The following is a 12528-nucleotide window of genomic DNA, read 5'->3' on the forward strand; positions in this document are numbered from 1 at the left end:
AGCACTCGAACTTTGTGTAGCTTCATACCGACGATCGCCGCCAGAAGAGCATGTAGACATCTTAAACTTACTTATGAAATAACTCAATGTTTACTAGGACACAGTAACTTTAATGAATATCTCTTTCGATTTGGAAAGAGAAATACCGACAAGTGCGATACAGACAGTGACATTGTTGACGACGTGTCAGGTGACACATTGCTTATTCCAGTGCAGCAAATACGAACATCCTCGTGAAAACTTTATGAGACAATGTGTTTTGGCTGGCTCAAATTGGCGCCAAAGCGCACAGCATTTGTGCAAAATAAAATGTTATACAATAACTTCTGTAAATTTAGGCTATAAAAGCAACGAAACCATTGTCTGCAAGAAAACAGTTAGAATATCCACCAGAAGACAGAGGAAGAACTACTACAAGTGAAGAAATTGATTAAATTTGTCAACAAACAACTGATCATCTTGTACTGTACATATTGTATATAATTGTATATATGTTACAACTGTTCACATTGTAAATCTCAATATTAGGCAAAGTAGCCTAAATTGCTTTTTTTTTTTTTTTTTTTTTTTTTTTTTTAATTTTCTCGTAAAGTTTGTTTTGTTATTTAATGCCAAGGCAAGACGACTCGGCATACCCCTTTCCTTACACCTTCTATCTAATCTATCACTATTACTTCTTTCATTTCTTTCAGGGCTAAGTCAGTCAACAAGACAGACAGCCCTCTTAATCTTTAATGTAATGTCATGTCAGATCCATGCAGGTTAAATTTATATTTATTCAAAAATATAACAGAATCTGAAAATATCAACTTTAGCGGTACTGTTTAGTTCAGATAAGCAACTGTTTGCACACTTTACTCGAAAGTAACAGGTAGACAATTAGACCCATGTTGTATAGATGTTGTACAGTTCTCGCTCGCTTTTACTCCTGTCTGCTCTCCACTTTATTTTCAGTTCGAAAGAACTAGCAGAACGCAGAACCGTCGAAACCTTAGTATGGTATCTGAAGGTAAGGGTGTCCATAAACCATATGTCCTATTTTAATTAATTAAAATTTAAACTTTTCCCTTCCTTGGCAGTCAAATGTCTCTACCCATCATCCAAAAAGTATGTAGAAAGATCAATAGTCCTGAAAAATTCAGTAATCATTTGCTAGCAACACAACTGTAACATGTTTATAAACAGACTACTAAATCTGGACGGGTCGACGAATTTTTCAGGGAGTAGTCCGTTCCGGATATGTCGGGTCTCGTCCCTTACCACCCGGTTGCCCGAACTCACAATGGGCAGGATTAAAAGGCACTCTTAGTACCCACAGGACAGAAAGAGTACTAAAACAGACTAATGAAATTCAAATAATGATTGATCATGTAAGTTATAAATATTAACATTGTGATTATTGTGATATTGTGATACCAGATGAGTAGGTTTAATATGTCTACATGCTCTTCTGGCGGCGATCGTCGGTATGAAGCTACACAAAGTTCGTGTGTTCCCATTCTTCTTGCCATTTTTGATTTAAAAAATCTTTAATATAATATATTCAATAACACAAAAAATCCAGCAACGAGTTTTTTTTTCTTTTAACTCTTTCCGACCTGTGGGCACTAAGAGGGCCTCTTATAGCAAGCCCATTATGGGTTCGGCCAGGCCCACAATGGGCGGCCGGGTGGTGAGGGACGGGGACCGACATATCCGGACGGACCACTCCCCGGAACAGTGGTGATACTCGAAATAGTTAACAAAGGGTTCGCTAGCAGAAAATTTTTCCCTGACAATCACCGACAAACGAAATGGGAAGTTTTGGCTAGAAATAAATACAATACCTTTTCTTGCGATATATCTAATAATCAGTGGCGTATTTGGAACGTAACGAGCCCTGGGTGAAGACCAGGTAACAATAGTATATTAGTGCTGTCGACCTTTTTTTTTTTTTTCTTTCTTTTTTAGGCAGAGAGATTTTTCACCCCGAATGGCACTGCTGATAATAGACAGATGTCATCATCTCTCGAAATACAATATCCTTTTTATTTCGCTGTCCATAGCCCGACACGTGTTCCACAGCCATCTTGTATTATCTCGCGCGCGTGGGATTGTGGGATCTCTCTTATGATTGGATCTAGTTTCAAGAACTCTCTTGAATCGATCGCGATTAAACCTCGTTTCGTTTCCGATCGAGATTGAAACGGTCGAGAGAGATCGCACCAAGACATAGTCCCCGACCTTGCTTACAATCTAGATTGAAATGCTCGGTGCGAACGGGGTATAAGGCTCTAGTTTAGTAGTATTACAGAGTATAATACGTGTATTTTAACATATTAAAAAAAAAAAAAAACACTGAGAAATGTTCCGTGTGTTTAACAAGGTTCGGAAAACTGAAAATTTTAACAACGGGTTCGGCCGAACCTGTGCGAACCCGCTGAATATCACCACTGCCCCCTAATAATTCCTGGGGATTTTCCGACCCGTCCAGATTCGATCCCGAGTGCCCCAGGGTGGCAGGCTGCTAACCTTGACCGCTCCGCCATCCAGCCGCTCCAGCAACGAGTTGCGTAACTTTCGCGACTGTTATGAGATTTTATTTTAAAACTTTTATAACTTTTATAATATTATAATTAATAAAATTGTGTGTGATGCCATCTGCGAAACAGTCACAATCGTGATTAATTCGATAAACTAACCTGTAAACAAAGTGCGGTATTTTACATACAAAATCCATTAATCCGATACCGCCTGTCCGATATATGCCAGATTACAGAGACACTACTGTAATTATAGAATTTTTGAAAATCATATTTAAAATAGCAATATTTAAAGTCCTTAAAGAAGAACCAAAATCTTTCTAAGTTAAGATATTTAGCCAGTGAAATAATAATATGTGAATAATCCAATAATTGCAACTAGTCTAATTTCTTACAACGATAAAGGTCTAAATTGGATCTAGAAACTATCAAATCTCTCTAAAAATGATAAATATATTTAATATGATTAAGTACTGAGGAGGAAAATAAGAATGAACTTTTTAAATCTATAAAATACCGAACACTCTAACCAAATAAGCAGATTTACTAAATGTAATTTATAAAAATAATTTTGATTTATTTGTTTACAGTATAAAGTATATTTTCAAAAATCGATTTATCTGAAGCAAAATTTCATTTGGTTATAATCGAAAATCAAGATTGTTTCTTCTGGATGAACCTAACATATTTACGGTAAGTATTACGATTTATTCCCAATTACATTCAATAACTTTAAAAGTTGAGTTTAGTAAAATGCAATAACGATAATAAATTTAAAATAATTATATTTTTGTATTTGTATGCACCAATCTACCCTGGCAACAGGCCTCAACGCACTTCTTTGGGAACCCGAAATCGAATCCAGACGAGCAGTTTTCTCGGAATTTTTTTTATAGGTTCCTATTTCTAATTCGTCGGGCTTCACTACCCACCTGCCGCCATAGTGGGCATAGACGAACCTAACAATGTGTATGAGAAAAAATTCCTGTTAGTGTGCACAGGGAGGAAAAAATTTAAAAAAATTAAAATCATGTCCTACGTTATTACTAATCATAACACAAATACGTACTGGGTATATATATATATATATACCCAGTACGTATTTGTGTACACGTACGGTACAGTAATACCCCGAACTTACGCAATAGGTGGGACTAAGCGATAACCGCGTAAGTTGGGGTATAACTTCACATATAAATACATACAAATTATTTTTAATTGGGGCCGGAGACTAAAGAAAACAAATTCAGAAAAAAATGTTTAATAAAATCTTAGATAACATTGATTCCATCTCAGCGATAATATCGTGACGTTTACGAATGATGCTTGAATTTAAAGATTTCGCATTTTTCATAGCTTCGAGAATTTTTTCTTTACCTTTTATAATTGTTCTGACCGTCGATTCCGGTAGATCAAGCTTCTTTGCCAATTCACAAATTTTCATTTTTGTATCAAAGTCTTTAATAATGTTAACTTTACATTCCAAAGATAAAGTTTTTATTTTCTTGTTTGATACAGAAGAATCAGTTCTACTTCGTTTGGATGACATAGTAGAGTCTCTCAAGTTTCCGTAGATATAACAAACACAGAAATAAATAACACAAAATAAATTGTAGCTATGTGTCGATTCCGCGCGACACGTCCGAACATGTAAGCTGAACAATAATGTGGGGGAGTGAGTAATCAAGAGTTGCGTGGCGCTCAAACAAAAGACGAATCGTCGAGATTTGAAAATCGCGTAACTCCGGGTTCGCGTAAGTCGGGACAGCGTAAGTCGGGGCAGCGTAAGTCGGGGCAGCGTAAGTCGAGGTATTACTGTGTATATATATACAGTAAGACCCCGCTTAACGCTTTCTCGCTTAACGCTGATTCAATATAACGCGGTGTGCTTGACGCCTAAAAAACGCTCAAAATTTACGCTGATTCAAATTAACGCGGTATTTCATCGATTCACATATAATAAGATTATTCCCAAACACGAACCAATTAGCAAAAGGTGGCAATTCGTCGTAGCGCTGTACTTCCCTTAAATCTATGTTTGTTTTGTGCAATTTTTGAAAAAATATAACATCATGGATGCCATAGGAAATATCAACTTCGCTTCGCAAGAATTAACTGATAAATGCATTAACGAAATGTGGAAGAAGTTATGGCTGGAGGTATCCAAGAATTCTCATTGAGAAGAGCCTGTCGCTGTATGACAACTTAAGGTTGACAACTTAATCGATACAGGAGATGTAAACGCAGCGCAGGATAAAGGGGCGGGCAAGCCGGGCGACTGCACGGGGCGCCAAATTTTGAGGGGCGCCGATATAAAAATAAAATATTTTTTTACATTCATTATTTTTTTAGATTTTATAAATTAAAATTGATCATTTTTCATGAGACATCGATTTTTTTAGCAAGCAATAAATTGTTTTTTCTTTAATAATACCAAATAAAGGTCACAACGCTAATTATTTTATTATTGTCAACAGATATAAATAATATTACAATTATTCAAAGAAAACTATTTGTATAGTCAGAATTCATAACAACTCAAAAAAAAATTAATAGACAAAAACAAAAATTTACTAATTAAAATAATGAAACCTAAGAATTTTTATGGCTTTTATCACACAACATTGATGTAGACAAATGCTTTTTAATCTCTAAAAAGTTTATTTTTATTTATTTTGAAAAGATAATTTGTAATCAGTATCACATATCACAACAATCTACTCAAAAAATGGACGAGATCAAATTTATAAATTACAAATATCAACAAAATTATGAATAGTCAAAGTGATACTGGCGCCTGTCATACGCCTTAATGGTTAAATAACTTTGTCTTTCTGTAAACTTTGCATTAACAACACTCGCCGTGCTTTAAATAAATAAATTTTTTTATACAGTTCTTTATTGTGTAATTTTGATTTTTTGCCTTTTTTTTACTTTTTTTAATTTTCAGTAAATTTGTATATTCTTGTATGAAAGGGCGCCAAATTTTGTTTTGCCCGGGGCGCTCAAAACCCTAGAACCGGCCTTGTGTAAACGAGCAGGATATTGGGGAGTTACTGCAGATTTTTGGCGAGAGCCTTACCAACGACGACTTCAAGAACTGGTAGAACAAGGAATTCATGTAGAACTAGAAAATAGAGATTCTGAAGATGAAGAACCCAAAAAATTTCTCTACAGTTTTCCTTAGTAAAAGATTGGTAACGACAACCGAAATCGTTGATCAAATTGTACCGAATGTTCCAGAGTTTGATAGGAGTGCCAAAGCAAAACGAGGCATTTTGGATGCGATATTCTGCTATCGACATTTGTTTAAGGAAAGAAATAGAAAGCGACCAAACACGACTTCATCGCAAAAAACAAGAATTTCAGAAGAGCCAGGACCTTCGTCACAAAAAAATTAACTTTACATTTCTGTGCGCATATGTTTATATGTTATTTAACATATATTATTATGCAAAAGTTTATATAAAAACTAACTTAAAATTATAGTAAAATTGCTTATTTTTTGGTCGCGTGATCCCCTAGCCCTATTTACTCTATGTTAAAATGGTTTCGCTTAGCGCTCTGTTGTCTAGGAACGTATCCCCCGCGTTAAGCGGGGTCTTACTTTTTTTTTTTTTTTTTTTTTTTTTTTTTTTTTTTTTTTTTTTTATTTTTTAACTCTTTCCGCCTGTGGGCACTAAGAGGGCCTCTTTTAGTAGGCCCATTATGGGTTCGGCCAGGCCCACAATGGGGCGACCGGGTGGTGAGGGACGGGGCCCGACATATCCGAACGGACCACCCCCCGAAAAATTCCTGGGGATTATTCGACCCTTTTGGATTCGATCCCGGGTCCCCCAGAGCGGTAGGCTGCCACCTTTACCGCTCGGCCATCCGGCCGTCTGCGGGGTCTTACTGTATACAGTAATACCTCGACTTATATATACAAGCAGTAACTTTATAAAACTTTATTTGTTTCCATATATTATTTTTTCGAGAAATATTATACGATCGAATATAATAATATAAAACTGAAATTCGAATAATTTATAAATTTAGTTAGTTTATGGGTCACGTGACACAGCAGACGGAAATAGAGAAGAAAAGTTGCTGCCTTTTGAATAGAGACAAAATGCCTACCGCCTCTGCCAAAGTCGAGAAAATTGCTTCTAACGAAGTATGTGATCCAATGAAACAAGTCGTGGTGTTAGTAGAGAAGAAAGTACGCAATCTGGAAAAGAGAAAGGTACAAATACATAAATTAACCATCTTAAAAGCTTTCGAAGAGACCACCTTACTAAGCCTAACTTGGTCGCCATCCTTCGAACACGTTTTATTTTCTATTTCGCTTTATACTTACTATTGAGAACGATCGTGCTTTCACTTTTACTTGCAGACGTTTAAAATATGAATCTATTTAATCTGTTTGCAATGAAGTAAAATTTTTGAATTACAGTTTTTTAAATTTTATTTTAAAGGCAATTTATTTTTTTTATGAATACAGAAATTCTAGGTTAGTTACTTTATTTCCTCTTGATTTATGTGTACAAAAATTATCAGAAAGAAAAATTAGTGAAAAAAAGTAATATAAAATTATATTCTGATTTTAGAAATTAAAAGATATTTAAATTAAACAATTTTTATTTAATAAATACATTATCTATTATAATAGCAATTATCCTTTAAAAGAATGTGAATATGTAAAATTTGGCTGTTTATATATAAAGTTATCAGATAACATAAAACAATTGTTTGGAATAAATAAAAATAGCCTATCTGGAACAGACATTGAATGGATTTATGTAAATAATGGGAATAACAAAACTCATTTTTTGCCATTCCCATTATTATTTCAATTCCATTTGTCCGAGACAAGTTCCATTATTGATGAAAATTTAACAGCAATTGTGAAATGTTCTTTTCTGCACAACACTTCAATGCTTATCTACAATAATAATGCAGATGCTTATTTTGATGTATCAAATTTTTCAAACCCAGTTAATACAATATTGTATTTTGTAACAGAACAATAAATTATCATTATTTATTATTATTATTATTAGTTTATTATGACTATTATCTTTTAATAGGACTTGATATAATGATGTAACCTTTGATTGCAAAAATGAAAGATTCTATTAGTTTATAGAATCTTTAAACTAATTTCTATTAGTTTATAGAATCTTTATAGATTTAAAGAAAATGTTCATTTGTTCCTGTTATTTGTAAAGAAAGTTTTCTTTAAATCTATAGACTAATAGAAACTTTTGTTTTTTCAATCGGAGATTACATCAGTGTTTAATGTCCTATTAATAGATTGTAGTCATAGTAAAATAATAATAATAAATAAATAATCAAAAAAGGACAAGAACCATTAATTAATAAGTTTTTAATTTTGAGGATACTATAGATTACCACCTATGGAATTTTGGGACTTTGAGTATATTTCTGAACTGAGGGGACAGATGAGTTCAACGATACCCTACTTTTGGACTGGAGATGAAAAATAAGAAAGTTATCATACTTTTTTCCGGCGATCATGTCGCTCACTTCACTAAGCCTATCGTGTGTTTAACAGGCAGTCCAGCAAGTCGGCCTATATACCTTCAACAGAGATAGATGTTGATCCACAAGCACACTGATCGTCTGCAGTTGGAGTTAAGTCCTTTTTGCACAGCCTCGTGCTCCTCGACCTCAGGGCCTACAGCCCCTCAGCCGCCGACACACTTGCTATTGCTCATGGTCAGCTAGTACTACGTGCCACTATCGCAGCTTGTCCAACAAATATAACCTATTCCTCCGGGAGATGACTGTCACCACTAGGCGGCAGCAGAAAAATCTGAAATGGCATGGAATGCACTGTGAAAGGCAAGAAATCGTAAATATTATAACTTTCTTATTTTTCGTCTCCTGTCCAAAAGTAGGGTATCGTTGAACTCATCTCGGTCCCTTGAGTTCAAATGTATACTCAAAGTCCCGAAATTCCATAGGTGGTAATCTATAGTACAGCCTTAATTTTGGTGCAGTATTACAAATTTCTACTTTGGAATGAGTTAGTACTCCAAATGGACTCTGACAATATGAATAGTCTCTTGTGAATCTTTAATGATAACAGAACTTTGCATTAATTTTCTTAGTGCATGGATAATATGCTTGCACATTGTCAATCAATTTCTTATTTCTTCCATCAGAATAATATGTTCAGAATGTCTTTCTAATTGTTTGCTACTCATCTGTTTAGAAATACATTGTAGACCCAATATATTCAAGTTATTGGGTCCAAAAATTCTGTGTACATTATACTGTATCGAGATTATCATTTCTTTTGATCTTTTGCAATAAAATATATTATGTACTGTAATTTTTTAAATGCTGAGAATGAAGATTTCTATCGAATTTGTAAGATGATATATTGGGAATTGATCTGGACAATGTTAAAAGAGATTTTATGTGATATTTAGTCATGTTATATTAGATATATATGTACAGTATTTTTAAAATGTTGACTTTCATTTATTGACATAAGTGGAGGTTTAATGGTTATATGTAATGCTTAGTTATGAATATATTGAGGAAATACTTAAAATTATTTCAAGGCATAAAGAAAACCTATTACCATAAAAAATAATTATTTTTGCAATATTAGTAAAAGAAAATAATAGAATTATGAATATTAAATAGTAGTAATGGCTTTTTAAATTAAAATTAATTTAAAATAATGATAAATTTAAAAATTTGCAATTGACACCTTCAAGTCATTTGAAACTAAAATCTTCATTAGCAAATTTGATAAATTAATATCCAAAAATATGAATTTGAATTTCACTGCTGCTATATCTATTTTACAATACTTTTTGTACTATTGTTTGAAAAAAATTAAAATCTAATCTCACTTTTTGTAAAATGTATTAAAGATTCTTATTTTAAATTATGACATTGTAAAAACATCTATTGTAAAATTATTAGATTTTTATTAGTTGTAAAATGTACCTTAACCTCTAAACGGAAACAGAGGTCTCTACTATTTAATTGGAAACATTGGTCTGAGAGACCTTTATTTTTGTAGACTTCGTTTTGTATATTTGTTACTATATAAGAATCTATTGATGTTTTTTACAAAAAAAAAGTAAAATTATGATTAGTAATTCAAATTTATTTAAAACTAATTTCACAGTAGTAGAATTAAGGAAATTTTTGAATAAATTTTAATTTTTATTTATGTATTATTGTACAGTACATGAGATGAAAACTTTTCTGCAACACTTTAGACAAATTGGATTGTTATATTTGATACATTTGTAGGATATTTTTCTGTTCTGGGAAGATGGACACTTGAAACAGGTCTTCTTCTCAAGCTTGTGGCTTGAAACTTGATTATCTCCAGCAGCATTTTCATATTCTGGTATTGGCTCCCGTATCAATGTTGTGAGTATACAGTAATACCTTGACTTATGCTACCCCGACTTATGCAAACCCGGAGTTACACAATTTTCAGATCTTGATGATTAGTCTTTTGTTTGAGTGCCATGCAACTCTTGATTACTCACTCCCCCCACACTATTGATCAGCTTACATGTTCGGACATGTCGCGCGGAATCGACACATGGCTACAATTTATTTTGTGTTATTTATTTCTGTGTTTATTATATCTATGGAGACTTGAGAGAACTCTACTATGTCATCCAAACAAAGTTAGAACTGATTATTCTGCACCAAAACAAGAAAATAAAAAACTTTATCTTTGGAATGTAAAGTTAACATTATTAAAGACTTTGATACAAAAATGAAAATTTGTGAATTGGCAAAGAAGTTTGATCTATTGGAATCGACAGTCAGAACAATTATAAAAGGTAAAGAAAAAATTCTCGAAGCTGTAAAAAAATGCGCAATCTTTAAATTCAAGCATTATTCGTAAATGTCATGGTATAATCACTGAGATGGAATCAATGTTATCTAAGATTTTATTGAACATTCTTTTTTCTAATTTTGTTTTCTTTAGTCTCTGGCCCCAATTAAAAATAATTTGTATGTATTTATATGCAAAGTTATTCCCCAACTTACACGGTTATCGCTCGGTCTACCTATCGTGTTAGTTCGGAGTATTACTGTATTAGGAATACTGAGCAATCTTTTGATAAGTGGTTCAACAGAGTGAGTCAAACATTTAATAAAGTGAAATTTTTTATTGACTGGATTTTCACAGTTGCACAAATAAAATAAGCTCTTAATGATTTGTGAGTACTTGTTGATGGAATATCTGTAATAGAGTTTAAAAATTAAGAAAAATTTAATTGTGAAGCAACAAAAGTAGCAGTTAAAAACTATATAAAGTACACACATGAAACACCTGATCAGTAAGACCTTCATATTTTTAAAAAGCAATATGATCTTGAAACAGTCACACACATGCATAATGCTAACAGTAACATATGCATGGTGTAGGCAAGTGGTTGTTGATAAGGTACCTTGGAAGAGAAAGATGAAGCTCAAACAGTTCTGCCACATGCAGCTTAACATAACAGCAATGATCTCACAGACTGATGTTTCTGTTCAGAGGTTAAAATAACAGTAAATTAGAAAATAATAATAATAATAATAATATAGAATTCTGCATTTAAAATCCAAAATATTTGGCCAGCCAGATGGCCAAGGAGAACTTAATAAAGCAATAGCCTACCACTCTGAGAACAGGATTTGAATCTAGCAGGTTAATAAAATGCCAGGAATTTTTTGGAGGCAATCTACCCTGAATGTCAGATCCTGTCCCGACCACTGTTGCAGGTCTGGCTGAACCATGATAGGTTTGCAAATAAGTCTTTTACCCCTCTCCTGTATTCACCAACACAAGTTAGAGTTAAGAGTTAAAAGTTAACTAATGAACGTTCATGTACTAAAAGTAAAGCAAACTGTGTTTGGTTAACTTGAGATTTAACCCTAACTCTAACTTGTATTGGTGAATATGGGGTTTAGTGCCTGAAGGGCAGAAAAAATATTTGAAAAAGTACATTAATATTTGAATGCTTGTACTGTATTTAAATGATATGATAATACTATTACAATCAATGAAATATTCTAATTTTTTGACTCTCTATAAACATATAATTTTCTCTCAAAATCCACTCACCAAAAAACCTCTTCTTCCAACCAGCAGAAGTTTAATTTTTCATGTAAATTTGGACAAACATTTTGACCTAATTATAAATCTGCTCAGGTCTCCAATTTTTCATTCTATTTTGGAATTTGCTGTAGAATGCTATAAATTTTAAATCTTGGAATGCAGTTTAAAAAACAAAAATGATGTTTTCAGCATAAATGCCTAAATATTCTGAATCGATGTTATATAAATTTGCAAAATTAAATATGTTTATAAATCAACACACACGTCTCATCACATTCAGTGAGATCTGCTATCTTCGTTTTTGTTTGGATTGTGTTAAAATATTTGCCAAGCACTTGAAATTTTCCCTTCTTCCTTAAAATTAATACATTCTCCTCTCCATCTTGCTTTGTAAATTTCTATAGCTTCCCATGTCTTTAGCCTGCTCAATTTGGATAGTATGTCCAATCAGGCTAGTTTGTTCAAAGTTAGGTTTTACTCATGTTTTGGAGGAATATATATGGATAGAGCAGTGGTTTGTTTCTTCTTTTCAATGTCATATTTGTGCTTTACAATACATTTATGTAGTGATCTGTTGGTATATCGGATATATCCTAGATTTATCTTTTGTTTAAATCTTTCGTCTTCTATCATGATCCTATATACTCCTGGTGCTCTCATTTTATTTATGGGATCTTTACAATTACGTAAAAGTTTATAAATTTATGGGTTTCTTCTGTACATAAGTATGATGCATCTGTTTTTTGCTATTTCTTTATATATTGGGTGGAGTCTTTGGGCATATTCTACTATTATCGTACTAAAATCCAGATTTCTCTTAAAAATATTATATAAAAAATTTATTTTATAATTTTGAAAACAATGAAAAAAGATAAAAAGAAAGAGAGATAAAACAGGTATAATATGTTT

General features: G+C 32.9%; 1 protein-coding gene across 1 annotated transcript in view; it reads left to right on the plus strand.

Annotated features, from left to right (window-relative positions):
• The first annotated feature begins 6552 nt into the window (after positions 1-6552).
• Positions 6553-12528, plus strand: part of LOC136982858 (caprin-1-like) — a 49184-nt gene continuing 43208 nt past the window's right edge. The window contains exon 1 of the mRNA XM_067279401.1: positions 6553-6747. Coding sequence (XP_067135502.1) covers positions 6568-6747 — 180 coding nt within the window. The 5' untranslated portion in view covers positions 6553-6567. The remainder of the gene's footprint in view (positions 6748-12528) is intronic.

This window comes from Centruroides vittatus, unplaced genomic scaffold, assembly GCF_030686945.1.
Source record: "Centruroides vittatus isolate TY-2023 unplaced genomic scaffold, ASM3068694v2 contig_866, whole genome shotgun sequence".
Lineage (NCBI taxonomy): Eukaryota > Metazoa > Arthropoda > Arachnida > Scorpiones > Buthidae > Centruroides > Centruroides vittatus.